The following is a 26,381-nucleotide window of genomic DNA, read 5'->3' as shown; positions in this document are numbered from 1 at the left end:
TTACAACAGAAGATCTTTAAATGAACAATAAACATGTCAGAAAAGGTGTTCAGCCTCATTAGTAATCAAGGAAATGCAAATAGAAAACCTATGAAATATCCCTATATACTCAACAGAGTGGCTAAAATCAAAAAGGCTGACAAAAACTAAAATGGAAGATGAATTAGGTTTTGGCCTAAATAAAGGATATTCTGGTTGGGTTCAGCCAATGAAGAACACTGGCAGGAGACTTCAAAGACGGAGGAGAATGAGGTCAGGGTATTTTTTCCTGTTCTGAACAACTTTTCCTCCTACTATTTAAGCATATTGGTAGTAATTGCATCCCAATGTTGCTAGCTCTAGGTTACTGCACTTTCTCTTATGGTTCCTTTTCTAGTCAACATCTTTGTCTTTCTATTAAATGCCCCTAAAGGTGCCCATTTGAGAGTGCCATCTTTTTTCTTGCCTGGACTGTGACTAATAACAATAGCCAAACTTGAAATAAAGGCGAATCTCCAGGTATCAGAAATTAATATGGTACACATTTAGGAGAAGGAGGAGAAGAAGGAGTAATTCTCTTTCGGACAGGTTCAATTTTATAAGGTATTTTAGACATTCTGTTGGAGATGTCGGGTATCCTATAGGTTACATACTTGGCATCTGGACCTCAGGAAAGATGTCTGCAGGAAGGATATAAATGTGGAAGTCATCAGCATACAAATATTTGTAAAACCATAGGAATGGATGAGATCACCTAGGGGAGAATGTATATATTAGGTCAAGCCATATGAAATGGTTGAATATCAGCTATTTCATATGGCTCAATCTGTAGAGAAAAAAAAAAATTTTTTTGTAGAAGAGGTATAAAAATAAAGTTCTGGAAAACACCAACTCTTAGAAGCTGGGAAGAATTAGAAGGAACCAGGAAAACAAACTACAGAAGAACAGCCAGTAACAGAGAACTGGAAGCCAATCAAAAAAAGATGCCAAGAAAGAGTAGGTTAGCTATATCAGATACTGCTGAGAGACTCAGTAAAATGTGGGCTAAGGACCCACCACTGGATTTGGCAATATGAAGGTCATCAATAATCAAACAAATTCAGTGGTGATGATAGGAAGGAGAAGCCTAATCTGAATGGGTGCAAGAAGAACTAGAGGTAAGGAAGTGGAGAAAATGTGTATAGCAACTATATCAATCAGTAATGCTATAAAGGAGAGATGGAAAAATGGGGCAGTAGCTACAGGGGTATGTGGGATTAAGGAAGGATTCTTTAAAGCATATTTGTGTCCTTGTAGGAATGATCAAGTAGAGAAAGAAAAACTGATAATCGAAGACAGAGGGGTCAATTGTGGGAGCAAAGTTTTTAAGTAGATAAGAAGGAAAGGCATCCGACGTACGCATGTGTGAACATGTGCATGGGCCAGGTGCAGCAGGCAAAGCTCAATAATGTACAGGAAGGGATGCAGAGTATATGGACAAACTACATATAAAATTTATTTACTTAATATTTGTACTAACACTCTGAAATGGGTATTAAGATCACCCCCATTTTTACAGATGATGAAATTAGGGCACAGAGGTTAAATAATGTGATTATAAATTGCAGAGATAAAATTAAAACCCAAGTTGTGCGATTCCAGAAACCCTGGTGATGTAGTGGTTAAGAGGTACGGCTGCTATCCAAAAGGTCAGCAGTTTGAATCCACCAGGCGCTCCTTGGAAACTCTATGGGGCAGTTCTACCCTGTCCTATAGGGTCGCTATGAGTCAGAATCGACTCCATGGCAGTGGGTTTGGTTTTGGTTATGTCTGATTCCAAAGCCCCTCTCAAACATGCCATCAATTTAGAACCGCACTGTGATGAGCTGGCCCAGGCCCTACTTGTATCACACTAACTTCAATACATTGTGCTTCAATATTCTAGACATTAAATAAGGATAGTAGTCTAACTGATCCCCCCTACAATTCTTTTCAATAGTACAATTATAAGTTGATAGAATTAAGAGAAAGATCTTTGCTCACTTGTCAAGCTCTACAAAATATTATACCAAAGTCAGAGGAAGCCACTGGAAGTAGCAGACACAGTTTAGCTAGTATTCCCCAGGAGAAAAAAAAAATTACACCTTGGAGAAAATAAATTACTAACGTTTCTATTTTTCTGTTTGAAAGGTTACTAAGGAAATTAAACATATTACTCTAATTTTCCCTTTTTTTTTTTTGCTTTGGTATCCCCTTTCTTTGCCAAAACGTTGAAATACACTTGACCACATTTAGGGCTAATATTAAGTGTTACTATACTTCCAGACCATCCATTCTACTACTGAACAAATCACATTAAGATGACAGAAATGTGCTCCTCTGGGTCAGAAAATCATTACTGAATAAAGTACATTTAAAGATTCTTGGATTCATTTTCTTTTCCCCTTCCCACTATTTTCTTATACTAAATTACTCAGTTACCAACATAACATACTCAACGGGTTGAAAAAATGAAATGGCACTTTTGGTATTACATTAGTTATGAAATTGTTTGTCAGGCACAAGTCATAGACACCACATATAATTTCTTCAGGATAAAACTATTTCAGTAAAAATTAATCAATTATACTGAGCACCAATTATAATATTTACAAAGCAGAGTAAGAAAAACAAAAATACAAAAGATCAGTTCTTAGTACTCAACGATGGTAAAGAAATTTTAAAGATACGTAGACATCAAGTAACACGGCAGACTAAGCTGAAATGAACATTTCCCATTTCTACTACAAACACATATAAATTCTGGGTAAAATACAGTAAGAAATAGTTTTACTATGTAATTACTGTATATCCTCTCTTCTGTCTACCAGATCTATTCTCCACCCTTCAATCACCCTGACTCTGCCTGGGAGGTTAACCTATACAAAAAATATTGATGAATTCCCTTGTTCTCTGGCTTTTGGTTGGGTTCACCAATGAAGAACACTGGCAGGAGATGGGAGAGAGGGAGGGAATGAGATCAGGGTATTTATTCCTGTTCTGAAAATATTTCCCTACTAACATTGAGCCTGAGTTGGGGAGCTCTGAGTTTGACACCATAAAGCTTGGAGCCCAAAAGAGGTATCTCTTTAGCAAAAGAGACAGAAGACACTGGGCTTCACCAGGCTAAAGAAGTATTGTGGAAATTTTCCACATGCCCAAGACAGAAAGGTGAAGCAGGGCAGAAAAAAGGCATTCACAGAAAACTAAAACTCTAGGTCTGTTTTACTGGCCAGTGTGAGAGGTACACGTGTACTATCTGTCACAGTAAGGCAAACCACTGCCAATAAATGAATCTAAAAACTGTTCTAGATTCCATGAAACCTCTTGGGCTCCAGCAGAAGCAAATGTAAAACTGCTCTGTAGGGACAAACACCTAAGACAGGCCTCCTAAGAGTCCCAAAGATAAAGTAAACTTTGAAGATAAGCTCATCATAAAAAAATTACAAACCACATGAGAAAATAAACCATGAACAGGGTAAGTTAGCACATACAACTAACAGAAGAATTAGCATCCTCAATTACTTGAATTAAGAAAAAAAACCTGAAAGGACAATAAAACAAGCATGATGGAAAAAACTCAATGGCAACTGGAACCCATTAACAGTTACTCCTCATTCCTGTGGGTATCTAGTTGTCCCAGCACCACTGTTGAAATGATTACTGTTTCCCCCATTAAATTGTCTTCATACCCTTGTCAAAATCAATAGGCCAGAAATGTAGTACATCCATACAATGGAATACTATTAAGCATAAAGAGAAATTAAATTCTGAATCATGTTACCAAGATGAACCTTGAAAACATTACATTGAATGAAATTAAGTCAGACAACAAAGGAAAGATACATAAATACATAAAGATAAAAGTTTGTTAGTGGTTACCAGGGGCTGACAGTAGGAGCAATGGGGAGTTATTGCTTAAGGGTTACTAAGGGTCTGTTAAGGATGACAAAAAAACATTTGGAAATAAAGAGAGTGGTAACAGTTGCACAACATGGTGAATGTAATTAATGTCACTGAATTACACACTTAAAAATGATTTAAATGGCAAATGTTTTGTTATATATATCTTACCACACCTTTTTTAAAAATCAAATGACCATAAATATATGGATTTATTTCTAGACTCTTAATTCTATTTCACTGGTCTGTATGTCTACTCCTCTGCCAGTACCACACTGTCTTGTTTAACGCAGCTTTAAAGTTACATTTTGAAATTGGGAAGTGTGACAGTCCTCCAACTTTGTACTTTTCAAAACTGTTCTGGCTACTCTGTATCTTTTGAACATCCACATATATTTTAGAATCACTCTGACAATTTCCGAAGAAAGTCCACTGAGATTCTGATAGGAAATGCACTGACTGGGTGGATTATTCTGGGAAATATTGCCATCTTAGCAATATTAAGTCTTTCAATCAATAAAAACAGGATGTGTTCCTATTTATTTAGGTCGTCTTCAATTTCTTTTAACAATGGTTTCTACTTTTCAACGTAAAAGTCTTACAACTCTTTTATTTCTAGGTATTTTGCTCTTTTTGATGCTATTGTAAGTGGAACTGTTTTCTTAGTTTCATTTTTGGATTGTTCATTGCAAGCATATATAAGTACAATAGACTTTTTGTATCTTGATCTTGCAACCCTGCTGAACTTGTTTATTAGTTTTAGAACTTTTTTAGTGGAATCTTAGGATTTTCTATACACAAGATCATGTCATCTGCAAATACAGACAGATTAACTTTTCTTTCCAATCTTGAAAAGAAAAGTTATTTATTTTCTTATTTATTTTCTTTCCTAATTGCCTTGAAACAATTTCATTTTAACTTCATCAACACTCTGTTACTGGGGCAGTGAAAATATTCAGAATATATTTGTCAAAGAGGTACTGTAACTCCGAGCTTCCTAACTACTGTTCTAAGACGTGACAAGATACCATCATTATGTAACTACTATGCTGAGATATGGATTCCCTTGGCCCACAGAGCTTCTGGGTGGGGTCTGGGGTGAATGGAGTCTCCAGAGCCTCCCACCTTTTTCTGATTATCCCACTGTGCCATACGAATGTAATTTTCTATATATGCAATGACATGAAAAAGGTTGGGAAGCACTGCTGTACCTGTCCATAACATATACAGTGTATATTTAAATCCCTAGGAAACCCTGGTGGCGTAGTAGTTAAGTGCTACAGCTACTAACCAGGAGGTCAGCAGTTTGAATCCATCAGGCGCTCCTTGGAAACTATGGGGCAGTTCTACTCTGTCCTATACGGTCGCTAAGAGTAAGACTCGACTCGACGGCAGTGGGTTTTTGGGTTTAAATCCCTACACAGATAGTTCTGTTGTTTTTATGACAGTGTTGCTAATGGACAGTTGTCTTATAATCAAAACATTATTGGTACAGGGATTACTAACAGGAGCAAAGAGCTGCTAGAGCTTTCCTGTAATGCCATGTCCAAGAAGGCATAAAGGTTTTAAAATGAAATGAAACAAAATATATCTACATACTCTTCCTATTGTAGAAGTCCTCCTTTGGGACACTCATTCAGTAGCATCTCTGGTGGGAGAGCAAGATTTTACTTCTACCCAGCAGGTAACACATTTAAATATACAAGTAAATTCCTCAAAATTACAAAAAAATATATTCAAGATGGGGTTTCAAAGAATCACAGTAACACAATCTACCATGTAAGAATCCAAAATGAAAAGAATGAAAATTAGAATGGCCATTATGCACAGTTCTAGGAGCACTATAAACAAACGGAAATGAGAAATGCAAGCCTGGGCACAAATTTTGGTTTCTGGATGCGGATGAATTAAACCACCATAGATGGACTCATAGATGAAGCATTCATACACACAGGGGAAAACAATGACTATATTTTCTGATGTCATCTCTAACTGGCTAATTCTCAAAGATGTAAATTTAGACTCATATTCATACATACTTAATCTAGGTTTCCCTAAAAATATGTTAAGTGCAGGAGGTGAAATTAAATATGAAATATACCATACATAAATACCACCTTCTAAGTTGTAAGGTAAAGTTGTATCACAGCCTTGATTTGGTCAGCAGATCCTAATTATCTTCACAAATGTCTTCCTGTCCTTTATGGAAAACAAACCAACTAAATTATTTTAAGATACTTCTCAAGGAACAAGCTTCCCAAGTGACTGTGGGTTTCAAATCCATATCGGACTGCTAGTAATCACCCTCTTCCTTTCCTTTCTTGACTACACACTGTAAACAAGAAACAGAAGGGGTACATTTTGAAAATAGTTGAGTTCTCACCCCCTTTGCTCCCGTGTTGCATTTCTGTGAGCTGCTTTACATGCTCTTCCTTGAACATCAGCTTATTAATCCTTTGCATTAAGATGCGTTCAGTTTCAGATTTTTGCCATAAAGATCAGGTTAAATTCATAGGTAGCACAAAACTATGGCCATTTTCATTTTTTATCTTTATAAACCTATCAGAGATAAAGATCGATATTCTAATTTCAAATTAATTGCAGTCATGTAAGGAACTAATTTTTCTTAAAATAAAAATTAATTTCTTCTTCACTGAGCAAAATGTATCAATTTCTTAACCTCTTTCTTTACTTCCTCACTTTGGTCAATAAAGACAACATTCATCTAGTCTACCATATTTATTATAGAACTATTAAAACAAAATTGTTAAAAAACTTATTGCCACTGAGTTGATTCTGACTCATAGCGACCTTAAAGGTCAGAGTAGAACGTTCCCATAGGATTTCTAAGGCTGTAATTCTTTACTAAAGCAGACTGCCACATCTTTCTCCTCTGCAGTGTCTGGTGGGTGGGAACCACTGACCTCTCAGTTAGCAACCCGGTGCTTAATCACTGTGGAATCAGGGCATGTTATCTATGTCTTATTGATTTTTAAAGAGACATCTCAAATGGTACTTCCTCGGGAAAATATCCACGGGTCCCAAAGAGTGAATTAGTTCATTCTTCCTTCCTAATTACAGAGCATGTTCATCTCTATTATATCTCACATCAGGGCTACTGTGTCCTAATGAACAGATTGTACGTAGCACAATTCTAGACTGCACCATTCACACTGTACTTTGGTGTATGGTGGTTCCTAGATATGCAACCAACATATATGATCATTCTATATGAGCCCTAACATTCCTGGATGTGTAGTATTCCAAAACAACATTTTCAAAATAGGAAGTCATGTTCATACTGAAAACACAGTAACTGTTTAACGGAACACTCTCCTCCCTGCCACTGACTGGCCTTTAAGATTTACTCTCATTTATCAGTTTCACTTGTACTCACCTCGTTTGGCAATGTATCAACTCAACTGTCATCTGCATACCACAGGTTGTTAATGAGTCTTCCACCAATCCTGATGGCATATTCTTCTTCATATAGTCCAGCTTCTAGATTATTTGCTCAGCATGCAGAATGAAAGGATACAAACCTGATGCACACCTTTCCCAATTTTAAACCACACAGTATCCCCTTGCTCTGTTCAAATGACTGCATCTTGGCCTATGTACAGGTTCCACATGATCACAATTAAGGGTTCCGGAAATTTCATTCTTCTCAAAATTACCCATAAATTGTTATGATCCACAAAGGCAAATGCCTTTGCATAGTCAATAAAACACAAGTAAACATCTTTCTGGTATTCTCTGCTTTCAGCCATGATCTATCTTACACTAGCGATATATCCCTCATTCCATATCTTCTTCAGGAATCCAACTTGAATTTCTGACAGTTCACTGTCAATGTACTGCTGCAACTGTTTTTGAATTATCTTCAACAAAATTTTACTTGTCCATGATATTAATGATATTGTTTGACAATTCCTGCATTCTGTTGAATCACCTTTCTTTGGAATGGGCACACATACGGATCTCTTCCATTCAGTTTGTCAGGTATCTGTCTTCCAAATTTCTTGGCATGTATGAATGAGCACTTCCAGAATTGTACCTGTTTGTTGAAACATCTCAATTGGTATTCTGTCAATTGCCAATGCTTTCAGTTACAGCTTGAACTTCTTCCTGCAATACCACTGGTTTTTGATCATACACTACCTCCTAAAATGGTTGAATGTCTACCAATTCTTTTTGGTACAGTGACGCTGTGTATTCCTTCCATCTTCTTTTGATGCTTCCTCTGTCATTCAATATTTTGCCCATAGAGTGCTTCAGTATTGCAACTTGAGGCTATATGCAGACAACACAATCTTTCTTGCATGCTGAAAGTGAAGAAGACTTGAAGCACTTGCTAATGAAAATCAAAGAATACAGTGTGCAGTATAAATTACATCTGTGATGGAGCCCCAACAATATAGGTGCTTGGCACAAGGAGAGGTTTCTGCCAACAATGTAGACCACACTCCATTTTTGTTTACTGCTCATTCTGAGCTGACTTTCAAATGTCAGCTAGCCAGAATACCTCAGGAAGCCTGTAAGCTCCCCTGCTTTCCTCTCGCAGTATGCTCCCAGGAAGGATATTCACTCATGCTCCCCAAAAATTCACAGATTAACAAGATGTTAACTGACTCAAACTTTATGATTACTAAAACAATGCTTACAGAATCTCATAATTGTCTGGTGTCTGTCAAAGCATGATTCTGTAAATGTCAACCAATCAGAATTCTTCCATGTAAGTTCCTGAATTCCCTGTACTTAAACTCCATGAAAAATTTCTTTCACTGGAGTACTTTTATGAATTTTCACAAAGTGCTGCCCGATCCAGATTGCTCTATAACTTAGAATAAAACTCTTCACTTTGATTTAGTTTTAACAGAGATGTGAGTTAGTTCTTTGACATGACTCAAAATAAAACAAAAATCATTACAACTGGACCAATAAGCAACATCATGATAAACGGAGAAAATATTGAAGTTGTCAAGGATTTCATTTTACTTGGATCCACAATCAAAAGTAGTAGTCAAGAAATTAATGACTTATTGCACTGGGCAAAAGACCTCTTTTAAAGTGTTGAAAAGCAAAGATGTCACCTTGAACACTAAGGTGTACCCGACCCAGCCATGGTATTTTCAATCGCATCATATGCATGTGAAAGCTAGATGATGAATAAGGAAGACCAAAGAAGAACTGACGCCTCTGAACTGTATGTTGGCGAAGAATACTGAATATACCAATAAAACAAAAATCCTTTGCATTTGAGTCGATTCCAACTCACAGGGACCCATAGGACAGAGAACTGCCCCCATAGAGTTTCCAAGGAGTGCCTGGTGGATTCAAACTGCTGACCTTTTGGTTAGCAGCTGTAGCTCTTAACCACTACACCATCAGGGTTTCCATGGGCTGCCAAAAGAATGAACAAATCTGTCTTGAAGAAGTACAACCAGAATGCTCCTTAGAAGCAATGATGGCAAGACAACATCTCACATACTTTGGACATGTTATCAGGAGGGATCAGTTCCTGAAGAAAAACATCATGCTTAGTAAAGTAGAAGGTCAGTGAAAAAGAGGAAGACGCTCAGCAAGATGGACTGACATAGTGGCTACAACAATGGGCTCAAGCAGAACAATGATTCTGAGGATGGCGTAGGACTGGGCAGTGTTTCCATCTGTTGTCCAGAGGGTCACTATGAGTCGGAACTGACTCAATGGCACCTAACAACAACAACAGAAATGACATCTTCTTTACTGGATCATACTCCCCCATTTTGTAATTTGCCAATAGCCTTGTTTCCAGAAGAAATAGGAATTTACTATGCAGAAATTTACTATAGAATAGTAAGTAGTGTGCGGAAAGTTCAGCAGTCTAAATAGGTGTTGTGAAAATGTAGGAGGATGTTTTTGGTTGACTCAATGCTTGGATCACTACAGCCATTCAGTAGTTCGAAGTCTGAGATTCAAGAGGCCTTATAATGAATTAGGACAGTCCTGCAAAATGAAGAATGTTTCACATACATTCACGTAGGTGAAAATTCTGTGTATAAATATATGGGCAGAAAATCCAATTTAGTTTTACATCTGTGATCATTAAGGCTGTGTGTCAACTTGGCTGGGCCATGATTTTTAGCGGTTTGGCAGTTATGATGTAGTTTGGTAGTTGTATAATGATGTAATCACCTCCATGATGAGATCTGATACAATGTAGTCACCTCCACAATGGGATCTGCTGTGAGTACTGATCAGTTGAAAGGGTTTCACTGAGGATGTGGCCTGCATCCAACATAAGTGGACTCTCTGGCAAGGCTAGCTGGCTTTTGCTCACTCTGGATCCTGCAGATGGCTTCTGTTCATCTGACCTACAGTTCCTGGGACTTGAGCTAGCAGCTTGCCTGTCGATCTTTGGCTTCATCAGCCTCCATGCTCTAGGGATCTTGGGTCTGCCTCCAGAGTGACCCACGGACTTGGGACTTTGCAGCCTCTACAACTGCATGAGCCGTTTCTTGATATAAATCTGTCTCTCTCTCTCCACTATATGTATATACACAGATGCTTCATTGGTTTTGCTTCTCTAGAGAACCTAGCCTAAGACAATATCTAAACATAAAATATATTTTTTAATTTTGCACGATTTTAAAACATATGGACAGTTCAAGAAATGCAACCACTGAAATGAAAAAAAGACTGAACTTTATATATATGAAACTTTACCAAAAGTTTGCCACTATTTCAGAAAAATCACATAACCAACAGCAATACTGCCTGTGCTATTTAACACAGACCTGTACAAGTCTATCTGCAGCCATCCCATTCGTGGTGATCGTATGTATCTAACTACTTCGTTATATCTTTTAATGTAGTCACATCTGAGCATTTTCATACTCAAATACATATTGTGCCTTAAATTACTTCCCTTTTATTTATCCTTTAAGCTATATTTAGGATATTATATATTCTTGAAATTATATGCATATGTAGATTAAATTATTTTTTATTTTCTTTTCAGGAACAGAAGGAGGCAATATAAAATACTTATTATATAAAAGGGGCACTGACATGCTGACTGAGGTTAGAATATTAAGAATGAAAAAAAGTTTTATGATGAGTGGGGGGGGGTGGCGTGAGGAGAGGGTATTGGATCTGACAAGGCTGGGCCCCAGTAATCTAGAAGATAATAATAACACCCTGATTCAAAAGCTGAGCACAGGCTTGGAAGTTACAGGAATGGCTTTTTTTTTTCCACTTAGCTTCTAAGTTTCCATACTTTTGAGGAAACATATCTTTACTGTGTCTCATTTTTTATCATCTGATAGAGCCCCCAATACCCTGAACTACCCCACTAGCACCTGAAAATGATAAAAATACTTGTACCTAAAAAGAACCATAATCACACAGCCACTACTACCACAGCTCCTCCTTTGGAACCTGTCAATTTCCACAGAGGTGAGGTCATCCTGATTCTCAATCATGAAATGCAACTCTTTGGAACTCTTTGTATTACTTATCACCCTTCATTTGGTAACAGAATTTTTCAGAAACACTTACCTCAGTGGTAGTTCCCATGTCAGCAGATGGGCTGCATGTGCTGGTGTCTGGAGGAGCTGTGCCTACACTGCTTCTAACTGGAGAGCTCGGGACAGCCCCTACGATGGTCTCTGGATAGGCTGAAGATAGACTGGGATTGCCTCTCTTCTGAACCTTATTCCAGACCTTATTCATAGTATCAGTTAGTTCATATAAAAGTTGGACCTGAGCAGAAGGGGAAAAAAAACGGAAAGCAAGTCTTTCAACTACTACTCAATACTAAATATGAGGAAATGAAAACAGTCCAGGGAAACAAAAATCTACCATGCAACATTGATCATATTTTTTGGATGCTATGATTCTCATCAGAAATACAGAGAAAAATAATTTATACAATAAACTTAAAATTTAAAGCATTTTATCGTAACTCTAGTTTGAAATAGATATAGTGAATTTATTCACACTTGAAATTTATCACATACACTGTGATATTTTATAAGTAATGTGGAAAATTATGCTAATATAAACACAGCTTATTATGGGATAGTAGATTTACTTTAATATATGAGTAACAGAACAAGCACAAAGAAATACCTCTTAGACACAGGACAGGATCAAAATTAGAATTCAAATGCATCAAGATAAATTTTTTAATAAAATATGAAATAATCACTGTTCTTATTTAAGAATGATTTCCACACCTAAATTATCTCTACTTTTCTGATGAATACATCTGAGAATAGATTTCTTGCACAGCAAAGTAAACTGAAAAAGAATGATATAATATAGAATAGTAAAAGGGAAATGCTACATATGAGACTTGTCTACAGATAAAGAATATAAACTATCCAACCTACTACTCCCCTGGGATATGTCATTCCAATATTCAGAGGGGAAAAAAAACTGTTTAACTTGCAGATTGTTTGACTAAGTTCTAAGATATTTACACAAGATTTCATAAATAAGCATTAATCATGGAATTTGTATGACAACATATTGCCATATACTGTATAAAACAAGCCCAGGGAAAAAAATGCAAACACCATTTATAAGCAAATCCACAGCTGGACACCATATTCTACTTGCCATTAAAAAAAAAAAAAAAAGAAAGAAATTCTCATATTTATAGAAGTTTCAGCCCCAGGACACATCCAGATGATGAAGCTGGCTTCTTATGTGGGCAGAACAGATGCATAAAAACACTGTTGTCAATCCTTATTTGATATAAAACAGTACTTGGGTGTACAGTTTTCCCCTTCTTTTTGAGTGATGAAGTCTCAATCTCAGGTTATAGCTCTTTTTGTTAAAATAACCTATCTTTAGAGGTCTCACAAAAATTTTCTCAGAAAAAATTTAGTTCAAATTATTTTGTCCGTTATAATTATGAATAAGTTTCTTTCTAAAAAAAAAGAAAACAATTTTGTTTGTTGCAAGACAAATTTAAAAAAGATGATTCTGCTGTTTCTTAAACAGTAAGATGATAAGTAAAGTCAGCATACGCCAAAGAGCACAGGTTCTAATACTTCTAATGGCACAAGGCTTATTTACTTAAATAATACTACTTTTACTGTCCTTACTTCTGACTTCCTTTAACTGTTACCATTAAATGATTGTACAGATATTATCAAGTACATTGTGTATTTAAAGTACCAAACACTGAAATAAACCTAAAACATACTTTTAATTTTTAAAAAATCTACAGCCAGTCAGAAAAAAGGCTTAATTGGACAACAGACTAGGAAAAGTCTCAAAGGAGCTCTATTATATTCAAGGAGCTGAGTTATACAGAAAAGCCTGAAAGGCAGAAAAGATTTAGGAAGATGCAAAAGGGCATTCTAAGCACAAGAACAGCATCAGCAAAAGTCGAATGCAGGTGATGATCAAGAAATGATCAGAGGTAAGAAAGAGTTAAACATCCCCCTCTTCTGACTCTTCCTCAACTGGATTTTACCATCCTCAGAGGACATTCCCTCAAGCAGAGGGTTGCTTTATACTCTTCTGTATCCTCTCCTAAGAAGCCCTGGTGGCACAATGGTGAAGAACTTGGCTGCTAACCGAAAGGTTGGTGGTTCAAACCCCACCAGTGGCTCCACTGGAGAAAAGACCTGGTGATCTGCTCCTGTAAAGATTATAGCCAAGGAAACCCAATGGAGAAGTTCTACTCTATCTTATAGGCTCGGTGTGAGTCGAAATCAACTCAACAGCATACAACAACAACCCAGTATTGAACAGCGCATAGAACTTTAAAAGAATATAGATTTAGAAAGGCTATTTTATTTGGCATGCAGGTTGTTACTAATCTTGAAAATTGAGTTTCAAAAGATTTGCCAAAAAAATAAAGGTTTCCACATAAAGCACTACAATTACCCAATCTAATCATATAAAAAATAAAGATGGCTACTTAAAAAAAGTATTTATCCTATTTCAGGCCATGTTAGGCACTTTCCATACATTATCTTTTAAACTTCACCACTATTATGTAGGATGGAGTCCCTGGGTGGTGCAAATGGCTAAACACTCGGGTACTAGCCAAAACATTGGTGGTTTGAGTCCACCCAGAGGTGCATAGAAGAAAGGCCTGGTGATATACTTCTAAAAAATCAGCTATTGAAAACCCTATTCTGACACACATAGGGTTGTCATGAGTTGGAATCAACTCGAGGACAACTGGTTTGTAGTTTTTACTCTTCAGGATAGGTGAGACAAGAGCTCAGAGAAATGAAAAAGATACAAACCCAGTTTTGCTTCAATTCAAAGCTTGTATTCTTATACAGTAAATTCCATTGCCTTGGTGTAAACTGAGCAACATAATTTATAGCAAGAAAAACTATGAATAAATGGATAAAAGCATAAAGCCAATTCTGTCTCTAGTTCTTATCCATATGCTTAAAGTAAAAAAAATTCAAAGCTAGCTTTATATTCCTGAAAATGTCTATCGGAGACAAAATATATCAATTAAAAAAAACCCAGTGCCATCCGACTCAATTTATTGTGGGTGAAAATCGATGTTACATTATATTAAAGAGAAAATTCTGCAGGCTCATTTAATTTTGGAATGGACACAATTTTTAGGGTCTGACAGACTGGTGTCTTGAAGCCATTTGGGGGAACTGGGTAACTTTGATAAAACAGTTAAGAAGAAGGGAAGAGTTCAGAGAAATCACTCCTAGGAGCAACCAGATTTTCAACCAGATTAAAGACAGCATTTTCAACCAGATTAAAGACAGCATCTAAGATCTTTGAATAGCAATGGGAGTTATAGAGCTAACAGTAATTTAGGTCTTTTGTAGGGTTAACACAGAGACAACAAAGTCTGACACGACCATGAATTTGCTCTGGGCCAGCCCTACACGTAAGGTCTGCCCTACATATTAAAAAAAGCTATTTGAGGGGTTCTCTATCTGATCAATAATGAACCAAATTCAGTCCAGTGTACAAAGACTGGCACTTTTGATGTCAATCTAATGGATGAATAAAAAACTTAGAATTTAAGTAGAAAATATTTCCATAAAATGTAATCAAGAAAATTGCACACTGGCTACATTCAGAAGCCCATAAACGTGACTGTACGCACAAAATTCAGTGGGCATATGTATTTTTCTAGGGCAAGGACTCATAGATTTCATGAGATTTCGAAAGACATCTATGGCAGAAAGAAGGACAAGAACTACTAATACATAGAACTTTTCCTCACACCACATATAAAAATAATTTCTAGGTGGATTAATAACTTAAAAGAAAAAAATAAAAATAGTAAAATAAATTTTAGGATCCTAAGTGCATTTATGGAGCCCTGGTGACACACTGGTTAAGAGCTCAACTGCTAACCAAAGGTTGGCAGTTCAAATTCACCAGCCACTCCTTGGGAACCTTATAGGACAGTTCTACCCTGTCCTGTAGGATCGCTATGAGTTGGAACTGCCTCAAAGGTAATGGGTGTTTTTTTTTTGTTTTGTTTTATATGCATGTACATGTTTGTGTATTTTAGGAACCCATGATACTCCTTTTACTATGACAGGAAACCCAGAAATTGAAAAGGGAAATGAAGATATATTTGACTATGAACAATTAAACATTTTTCATGACAAAAAATTCCATAATTTTAAAGGTAAATAACTGCATTCCAGATACAAGGTATGCACTTATACAGTACAAGAAAAGCTCTTACAAACTGCTAAGAAAAAGAAAACGGATTCAGTTTTAAAAATTGGGTAAAGGATATGAATTGTCAGTTCATAAAAGTGCAAATTCACTGGCCAATACACATTCAGAAAAAGTTCAACCATACAGTATCACTTCCTTCAACATGAAGAAATTCCTTTAGCATTTCTTGTAGTTCGATTTTACTGGTGATGGGTTCTTCTAGTTTTCTTCTATCTAAAAATGCCTGTATTTAGCCTTTATTGTTCACAATTATTTTTGCTTCATACAGAAGTCTGGGTGGTCTGTTCTGTTTTGTTTTTAAGTTCAGTAATTTAAAGATGTTGCTCTTCTGGCCTCCATAGTGTTCTATGAGAAGGAAACTGTTAATCAAATCCTTGTTCCTCTGTATGTAATGTGTCTTTTTCTTTCTTTCTTTTTTCTTGATACTTTCAAGATTTACTCTTTATCTGTAGCTTTTAACACTTGAACAATATTGGGTCTACGGGTGTCCTTTTTTGTGTGTTTGTCTTATTCATCTTTGTTTCCTTGGTATCTGGTTTATGTGTAGAACTCAATAAATATTTGCTGAATTCATTTGGGGGGGGGGGGAAGAAGTCATCTTTTGGAATTTTGACAGAATCCAGAAATCTGAAAGCATAGGCTAAAGCAATCACTCACAAGAAAGAGGTTTATTTTGAGTCTCATATTTTATCATTAAAATTCAGGTCAATCTGGCACACAGGGATATTAAGAGTATCAACCTTTCACTAAATCTTCTGCAAAAGACCTCTTTAAAGAGTTAAAAAGCAAAGAAAGTGTTAAAAAGAAAAGATGTCACTTTGAGGGCTAAGGTGCACCTGACCCGTATTTTCAATCACGTCATATGCATGTGAAGCTGGACAATGATTAAGGAAGACCAAAGAAAAGCCAATGACTTCGAATTACGGTGTTGGCAAAGAATATTGCACATACCATGGACTGCAAGAAGAATGAACAAATCTATCTTGGAAGAAGTACAGACAGAATGCTCCTTAGAAGTGCAGGCAGAGAGACTTCGACTCATGTAGTTTGGACAAATTATCACGAGGAACCAGTCCCTGGAGAAGGACATCATGCTTAGTAAAGTAGAGGGTCAGCGAAAGAGAGGCAGACCCTCAACGAGATGGACTGTGGCAGCAATGGTATGCTCAAGCACAGCAATGACTGTGAGGGTGGTGCAAGCCAGGTAACGTTTCACTCTGTTGTACACAGGGTCACTATGAGTTGGAACCGACTAGATGGAACCTAACAACAACTTCTCGCCAAATCCTTGAATAAATATTGACTCTTTTAAGTGCTATATTTATTTTACAGTTTCATATCCCTTCAGGAATATAGCTAAGATTCTACCAAGAATATTCATAGCAGTTTATGAAGATGTCATTTTATATATGTCAGAGTCAGTCTAAACTAACAAAATGACATTCATACATTTCAAAGTTTACTAAGTATTTTCACAAATATCTCAGTTAAATTTCCCAACAACCTTGCAATCAAGTTTGTTTATAGCCACTGGTAACAACTTAACACAACTTGATTTACTGAGGTTCATTCAGCCCTAGTGTATCCCCCCCGCCCCGCAAAAAAAGCCCTTAGTTTCTGGGGAGCCAGGTGATAGACTAGAGGACCAAAGGAAGAGAGAAGACATAGGAAGGAAATCTCAGGCCAAACCCAGGTTCCAACTATGCCATGACTTTGCTTAGAACTAGTTTACATTTAAACAACAAAAGCTGAGCTTACTTTCAAACAATGTGGATATCTAAAGATGACGACCTAGTGCTCCGGTTTTGACCAACAGTATTACGTTTAATTAAGATGCCATAAAAATCACAGCACTACTATCTCAAAGTTAAAAAAAAAAAAAAATTCAAGATTAATAATAATGAAATTCCAGGCTAAAATCATAAAGGCAACAGATTTTTTTTTTTTTTAAAGCAGAGATGGTCGTGGATAGCCAGAATATGTGGAGAGCTATCCTCCCAAGCTTCAAATGAGCTTTCATAATTCCCTAAGATATAAGGACTCTGGAAGAAAGCTCCGATTAGCAGGAAGCTGTCCATCATACAGGACTTTATGTAGGGATTGAGCTACTACTAAATATAAACTGTGAACAAAACGAACATCTTTATCATCCCCCCAAATTTCTTTATATCCCTTTGTAACCTGTCACCCCCCTACTCCAACCTCCTCATTACCCCTCCCTCTCTGGCTCCAGGCAACAAGTGATCTCTCTTCTGTCACTATATTAGCTGTGTTTCTGTTCTAAAATTTTATATAAAATGGAATTATACAGTAAGAACTCTTTTTTGTCTAAGTTCTTTCACTCAGCATACTGACTGCTGTATTTATCTACGATACTGCATTTATCTATAGTTCAGTTCTTTTTATGGCTAAATAGTATCTATAGTACTAATACTACTATTATTAGGGTTGTAGTATCTAGTGTATGGATATGCCATTAATTCTTTAATAAAAGAATTTAAAAAATGGCTTCTAACCACTAACACTGCAATAAACATAGCTTTATCAATATTGACCTATCAGATCCAATAATATTCTAAAAAGAATTGTTTAAAAATATTAACTTGAAACAGTATTAAACACTGACTATGAAGAAAACATAATAAAGTCTACCTGACATCAAAAAAAAAACAAGTATTAAATTGTATACAATCACACAGATGATCTGAATTCATATTAAAATATAAAACCACAGAATACAACAGGCTTGACTTGTAACTGAAATCCTTAAAAAAATATGATTTCTGTAGTAAACAGTGCCACTCGTTTTTTGTTTTTTTCTTTTACTACCACATGTTGAGCAGAAGAGGTTCTGAGTGAGAAATCTGACTGAAAATTATATTCGATTGCTTCAACAGACTCTTCCAGTCTGAAAATAAAACGCATTAACATTTAAAAACTGCATCTATAACTGATTTCATTCCATCAGGTAAAAGATGCATTTATTCTGCCACCATTACATTTTCAAAAGGGTTGAAGTTATAAAACTTGAGAGAGCTTCAAAGCAATTCTTAATCTAACCACGCAAATCTTGATGGACCAGTTAAAAAAATTTAAGACACTTAATAGAAGAGAAACCCTTCAACAAAATGGAAAACAATTGTTAGTCAATCAAATTATTTTAAATTTCCTTTCATAAACCAAATGTACCAACCTGGGGGTTCGAGCACTTTATCTCAAGTGACTCTAGGTCAACATGTAGACAAACAACAAATGAATGTCTTGTATCAGGTCCTGTAGCAAGTAGTTTTTGAGATGTGACAGCCAGAGTAGAGGTACAACCCATAGGTTCCACTAGGCAAAGTGTCTCTTGTTTTCCAAGAAGGGTATATATGCTGAAATGATGTAAGCTGATGGTCCAAGGAAAAGCATCACCTGATGACGGTGTGGGAAGGAAGTAGGGAAGCACGCAAAAATACAGTTAATTTTTGCCTGATTGTAAATTGTCTACTGTTTATATTTAGAATGTAAAACATTTAATGTGGCATCATGAAAAAAGCAAATATAGTATCCCAAAGACCAACAAACAATTTACATGTACTTAAATTTATCTTTTCTAAACATTTACATTTGTATTTATTATAACACACTATATGTTATAAATACACAAAAAATTTTAAATGAGATGAAATATAAATAAAAATTCCAACTTCTTCTTCCTCACTGTAATGGGTTGTCCTATGCAACTGCTGGGATTAAATGTGCTACACTTTGGAAATCACAGATAATGGATTATACTAGGAAAATGCAATACTTTTTGTATAGACTGAAGATGACCACAGATCTGGCTGTGGAATGACAGAGAAAAAGAATAAACAATCTGCTGTGGTCCACTGGACTATCTGCCTCAGAATCATCTGCATTTAAAATACAGATTTCTGAGTCCTACTTCAGACCTACTTAAATCGGAACTTCTGGTGGTAAGAATCAGGATGAGTCCTACTATGTTCTCTGGACAATTCTTACACATAATAAAAAAATTTTTAAACAAAAATACACACGATTAAAAAAAACAGCACTCATAAAATTTTAGGGTTAAAAGCAAAATTCTTTTATGCATTTTTTCTTTGATCAACTTTTGTGAGATTAACTCATTAAATCATTTTTGTTTCTTATTGTAGCTATAGATAAAATACTTTGTGAAATTGTTTTTCAAAAATCATTTTAAAAATATTCTTATTATTAGAATATTTATAAGCATCAGTTATCATGATGAAACTCTGAAGGAAAATATGTTTCTATCACTTGCATTTTTAAATTTGGTTGTGGTGAACTATATATAACAAAATATTGCCATTTTAACCAGTTTTTATGTCACTTGTTTTTTTGATTTTGCAATTCTACTAACGCTTGTCAGTACAGCAGGCGGTATAATATAGACATCTTTCTTAACTCAATTATTTTAAAATAAGTTGATAACATTTATTTATGTCTAATTAGAAAAGTAATAGATGTCTCACTGCAGATAATTTGGAAAATAAAATACATAAAGAAAATAAAAACCAGTCCTAATCTAACTTCCACCCTGCCACTTGTAATGACAACCACTACTAACATTTTGTGTATTTCCTTCTTGCCCGTCCCCCATGGGTGGTGTGTATGTCCACGCAGCTTTAGAACCATAACCTCCCTGTATGTACAGTTTTGCACTCTTTAATTAACCGAAGAAAAGAATACCAAGTGAATTACCAAGTAGATGATCTAAACATGCATTTGAATTGTGAATGACACTCAGTGTACGCCACAAGGTAGATTCTCATTAAGTTTGAACGTTCAAAATGTTCTGACCAAGACTAAGTAATAAAATTATAAACTCTGAAATTGAGACTTGAAAAATAGAATAAATCTAGCGGCATAATAGTCCACAATAACTGCATAATCATGATAACTGCATAATAATAGATAGTCAGCAGTGTGGTACTCTAAGACTTAAAATATTTTACCCCCCAAAAAGAAAGGCAAACTTTAAATCATCTGTAACTAATTCCAAAATTATTTTAAGACCTACACAAGGTTTCACACTATTTACAAAAAATGAAGGCTCGCCAAATTTGTCTTAAGATATTTTGGTATGATTTCAGGTTGAATATTTTAAAACTATTATTGAGGTATATATATATTTTGCAAACTTAATCTTATCAAAGAAATGCTAAATGGTGGTTATGTGGATGAAAGTGCTGCATTTAAATTCACTGAACAACAAAAATCTCAGATGACTTTGGTACTATCTCAGATATACATGTTTCTGCTTCTTCTTTGGTATCAGACCCAATAAACTGAAATTCAATACATCATACTCTAAGTCTTAAAAAGAACATTTTATGGTAATACTTTATGTCCATTTATTTAGCATGCAGACGGTCGTTTTAAAACGCACACTCTGTCTAAAAGATAAATGTTAGCATTCAACGATAAAAATTCCCACAATTATTCACTATGAAAAAAAAGTCACAAAGTACAACAAATCATTAACTGCACAAGCATCATTAATACACAAATTCTTCTTTTACACAAAAACCAAAATGAAAATATCTATTTATAACACTTGGCAGAATAATGGTCTAGTACTCCCTAAAATATGCCCCAACATTTCCATGACACGTAAGCTCCATACAACTCGAAGAACTCCACGTAGCCTTCTATCAGTCTGGGCTGATCTTCAAGATGAGGATTTTCATTTTAACTGGAAAAGTTCAAAGGCTAAAATCTAGGTCTCTTATTTTGGAGAAACTATTTATTGCTGCCAGACTTCAGAAATGTTCACACAAAATGTCTAATGAGCAAGAAAAAAAGAAAAGCAGGGGCTCTGAGAACTCCATTTGTGTGTGAATTATGATCTCTCTGTATTATTAACAGAGGATAGAATAAAAACAATTCTCAAGAAAATAATGGTCAAACACTATAATTTAGACCAAATAACGTGAAAGAGAGAATGAACATAACAGAATGCTCTTGGACAGAAAAGAATTAAAAAATAACAACGAGAGACTAAGTGAGCCAAGGGGTAGAGTGGTGGGGAACCCAAAGGCCTATGTTACCTTGCAACAGAGTAAAAGTTCCAGAAAAAATTACTGTGGATTTCCTTACATTGTATCTTATGGTGTTGATTTTGCACACTACTAGAATCAAAAGATAAAGTACTGGTTTAGACAACATGAGAAAATGTTCTGGTATTGTATATATCAAAAATTTTATCAATGTTGGAGTCAGTGAACAGTGACTAATTACACAGAATCTTATCATACACATCTAGTTTATGACCCGGCATCTCATGGGGTATGGATTAATATTCTGGAAAGGGAATCAAGCTTACCCTTTCTAAAGATACTCTACTATAGGAAAAGTTATATGTACTTGGGGTCAAAGTGAATCACTTTAAAAATATCAACATGGCAAAGGAGGAAATATTCACACTGGTGAATATTGGAAATATTTTTCTCAGTTTTCTTTGTTCTCATCATCTTAGATGATGAATTTTTAATTCTTCTTCAGAATCCCAAAATTACCTTCTTCTTTTCTGTAACTTTATTTTTGTATGTTCTACAATCTTAGAAGGAGAAATCCATAAACAGATCTCAGCATGACTCAGGCAAACTTTGATTTCAAATATGAATTATTATAACAAAGATTATTTTACTACTTATAATGAAGGTGACACTTTGGAGAAAGATACACTGAATTCTACACATACAAATAAACCAAAATTGCTGATACTGTTCCCCCAACAAGTTGGCACTTAAACTGATGTAAAGCAGTTCAGATAAACGGTTCTTTAATTCTGTGTGATATTAATTTAAGTAATGGGTGCTTTTGAGGTATCAAGGCACTACAAATGATAAAAAGTTTAATCAATTTTCCTGACAGAGAAGAATAGCTGAAAAACCTAGAAGAGAGCAAAATGAAAACGAGCAACGTATCATTTTATTTGGTTTGAGGCCAAAATTCTACATTTCAAACAAAGGACTATTTTGTACTATGAAATACAAAATGCATTGCATATACAAAATAAAATAATCAGGATAATGAAAACAACAGATAACTGATTTCAAATTTGTGATTCTTCACATCCAGAAACTCACAAATTCACTGCTAAAACTACTAGTCCAAGAAACTGTTCCAAATTCTAAATGAGGAACTTCTAATTATTCAGTTCTATTTGTTGGAAATTTCTTACAGAAGAGGACGGGATGAAAAGAAGCCTGAGCTTTGGTGATTACAGTTCTCCATAACTCAGTGCCTTAAGTGTGGCTTCTCTGGGATGGCCCTGGGGCTCCCGTGTACCATTTCAAAGACATGCTAATGCCTGTTTTAATAGAGACTACCTATGAAAATAGAAATGGAGTGGTTTTGGGTATTGAGGGGTTTACTACTCTGTAAGAAGATTCTATCCTATCAGTAATATCAGTGCCATATGATGAATAGTCTATGTCAAACAGACAGCCAGACATATAAGAAAAGAACAAATATAGCCAGTATATGATAACGTTAAAGATCTGTAAACCATCACTGAAAAGGAGAGAAATAAATATTACTTAATCTGAGAATGCTCAGGGAAGCTGTAAATATGAAGAACATCTATATTTAACTGAAAAACATTCAGAAGGGGTGGCCCTGAACTATAGAAAACAAATTAAAAGAGTGGTTTCACAGAAGTCAGAGGAGAATTTCAAGAAGGAAACAATCAACAACATCGATAACAGAATCAAGAGGATTTTCTCTGGGGAAAGAGTCCACGTAGATTAAAACTTACTTTCTAAACCTAACAGAATTAACTTAGTATTTATCTGGGGGGGAGTGTGATAAATGAAGACACATAATATAATCCCTACAGCAACCATTAAAAGTACAGTAAAAAAAATCAAGAGGAAATGATACTCTAAAAATATTAATTTAAAATAGAGAGGGTAGCAAAAGAAGAACAGAGGAACAAAAAAGATAGATACATAGAAAACAAATAGTAAATGAAAAATCTGATTCAAACATATTAATATTACATTAAATACAAATGGTCTAAACGTCCCCATTCAATATCAGAGATTATGAGACTGCTTGAAAAAAGCAAAATCTAAAAAAATATTGTCTAAAACAGAAGCACCTCCATTCAAAAACACAACAAGGCTGAAAATAAAAGGATGGAGAACATTTACCATGCAAAGTATACCCATAAGTGGACTGGAGTAGCTGTGTTAATAATAGATACAATAGATTTAAGACAAGAAATATTACAGAGACAAAGGAGGACACTTCATAATGGAAAAAGGGTCCATACTTTAGGAAGACATAAAAATTATACATGCATATACATCTAACAACAGAGCCTCAAAATGCATGAAGCAACAACTGACAGAATTTAATTGACAAAATACTTCAAGATATCAATACCCCACTCTCAATAATCAAAAGAATAATTAAACAGAAACTCGGTAGGGCCATAGAAGGGTTAAACACTATCAACCAAGTTGAACTAACTGACATAGACAGAATGTTAAACCCAACAACTGCAGGACACATAATGAAACGCAAATAGAACATTTTTCCAAACAGACCACATGCTAGACCAGAAAATAATCACAATAAATTTAAAATAAAAATAAAAGGATTTAAATAACACAAAGTATGTTCTTCCACCACAATGGTTACAAGTCAACAATAGAAAGAATTCTGTCAAATCCCCCAAATACTTGAAAATTAAACAGTACACTTCTAAATAACCCATGGGCCAAAGAAGAGATCATAAGGAAACTAAGAAAATATTCAGAACAAATGAAAATGAAAACACATCAAAATTTCTGAGATGCAGCACACAATACAGGGGAGGTCAGCACAATTGGACTAAACCAAAAGCAAAGAAGTTTCCTGAATAAACTAAATGCTTCCAAGGCCAGCGTAGCAGGGGCAGGGGTCTGAGGGACCATGGTTTCAGGGGACATTTAAGTCAATTGCCATAATAAAATCTATTAAGAAAACATTTTGCATCCCACTTTGAAGAGTGGCATCTGAGGTCTTAAACGCTAGCAAGCAGCCATCTAAGATGCATCAATTGGTCTCAACCCACCCGGATCAAAGGAGAATGAAGAACACCAAGGACACAAGGTGATTATGAACCCAAGAGACAGAAAGGGCCACATGAACCAGAGACTACATCATCCTGAAACCAGAAGAGCTAGATGGTGCCTGGCTACAACCGATGACTGCCCTGACAGGGAACACAACAGAGAACCCCTGAGGGAGCAGGAGACCAGTGGGATGCAGACCCCAAATTCTTGTAAAAAGACCAGACTTAATGGTCTGAGACTAGAAGGACCCCGGTGGTCATGGCCCCCAGACGTTCTGTTGGCCCAGGACAGGAACCATTCCCGAAGCCAACTCTTTAGACATGGATTGGACTGGACAATGGGTTGGTGAGGGATGCTGGTGAGGAATGAGCTTCTTGGATCAGGTGGATACTTGAGACTATGCTGACATCTCCTGCCTGGTGGGGAGATGAGAGGGTGGAGGGGGTTAGAAGCTGGCAAAATGGACACGAAAAGATAGACTGGAGGGAGAGAGCAGTCTGTCTCATTAGGGGGAGAGTAATTGGGAGTGTGTAGCAAGGTGTATATGGGTTTTTGTGTGAGAGACTGACTTGATTTGTAAGCATTCACTTAAAGCACAATAAAAATTATTAAAATAAAACTTTCTGAGATGTAGCTAAATCATTGTTTAGAGACAAATGTATAGCTTTAAATGCCTATATCAGGGAAAAAAGAAATTTCTCAAATCGATAGCCTAAGTACCCCCTTAAGAAGCTCGGAAAAATTAGATTAAAAAACCCCAAAGCAAGTAGAAGAAAGGAAATAATAAACATTCCAGCAGAAATCACTGAAATAGAAAGGAGAAAAGAGAAAAAAGTAAATAAAACTAGAAGTTAGTTCTATGAATATATCAGCAATACTAATAATCCTTTAGGTAGACTAACCAAGAACAAAGTAGAGAAACAACAAAATACCAAAAATAGGAATGAAAAAAGGAACATCACTATCAGACTTACAGAAATTAAAAAAGGATTAAAACGGAGTATCACGAACAACTTTATGCCAACAAATTAGACAACTTTCTAGAATGAAACAAATTATCAAAACTGACAAAAGAAGGAACAGAACACCTGAAGAGACCTATAACAAGTGAAGAAATTGAATTCTTAATTAGCAGTCTAGTTCCACATGGTTTCACTGGTATATTGTATCAAATTCTTAAAGAAATAAGGCTAATTTTTCACAAACTCTTCCAGAAAATAAAAAAGCAGGAAACACTTCCCAACTCATTCTATGAGGTCAGCATTACCCTGATATGAAAACGAAATACAGACATTACAAGAAACCTACAGACTAACATCCTTCGTAAAATGCAAAAAATTCTTAAAGTAAATATTAGCAAACTGTATTCTGCACCAAATAAGGAGGATGACACACCATAACCAAATGGAATTTATCCCAGAAATGCAAGACTGGCTTAATTGATCAATTGTGTAAAATTAACATAATATACCGTATTAGTAGCATAAAGTACAAAAACTATATGATCATCTCAAGAGATTCATAAAAAGCACCTGAAAAAATCCAAAACAAATTCATGGTACAAATTCTCAACAAGCTACGAATAAAAGGGAACATCGTTTTAGGGCATCAATGAAAAATTCATAGCTAACATCGTAATTACGGTGAAAGACTGAACACTTTTCCCTTAAGACTGGGAACAAGGCAAAGGTGTCCACTTTC

The 26,381-nt window shown here is 35.6% G+C and overlaps 1 protein-coding gene across 25 annotated transcripts in view; it reads right to left on the bottom strand.

Moving 5' to 3' along the window:
• VPS13B (vacuolar protein sorting 13 homolog B) overlaps positions 1-26,381 on the bottom strand; it is a 916,907-nt gene that overhangs the window by 385,017 nt on the left and 505,509 nt on the right. For 20 of the 25 annotated variants that reach the window (XR_010317809.1, XR_010317810.1, XM_064267936.1 and 17 more), the window contains 2 exons: positions 18,779-18,999; positions 11,443-11,646 (listed from right to left, as the gene is read on the bottom strand). Coding sequence is in view for 22 of the 25 variants with exons in the window: in XM_064267936.1 (XP_064124006.1) it covers positions 11,443-11,646; positions 18,779-18,999 (425 nt within the window). In the remaining 3 variants the exon portion in view is untranslated. Of the gene's footprint in view, positions 1-651; positions 734-6,017; positions 6,100-6,283; positions 6,460-11,442; positions 11,647-18,778; positions 19,000-26,381 lie in introns of those variants that run through there. The other 5 variants (XR_010317811.1, XM_064267954.1, XM_064267953.1 and 2 more) reach the window with 5 other exon arrangements.

This window comes from Loxodonta africana, chromosome 14 (assembly GCF_030014295.1).
Source record: "Loxodonta africana isolate mLoxAfr1 chromosome 14, mLoxAfr1.hap2, whole genome shotgun sequence".
NCBI lineage: Eukaryota > Metazoa > Chordata > Mammalia > Proboscidea > Elephantidae > Loxodonta > Loxodonta africana.
Note: the sequence above shows the minus strand (reverse complement) of the source record. Positions and strands in the feature narration are given on the sequence as shown.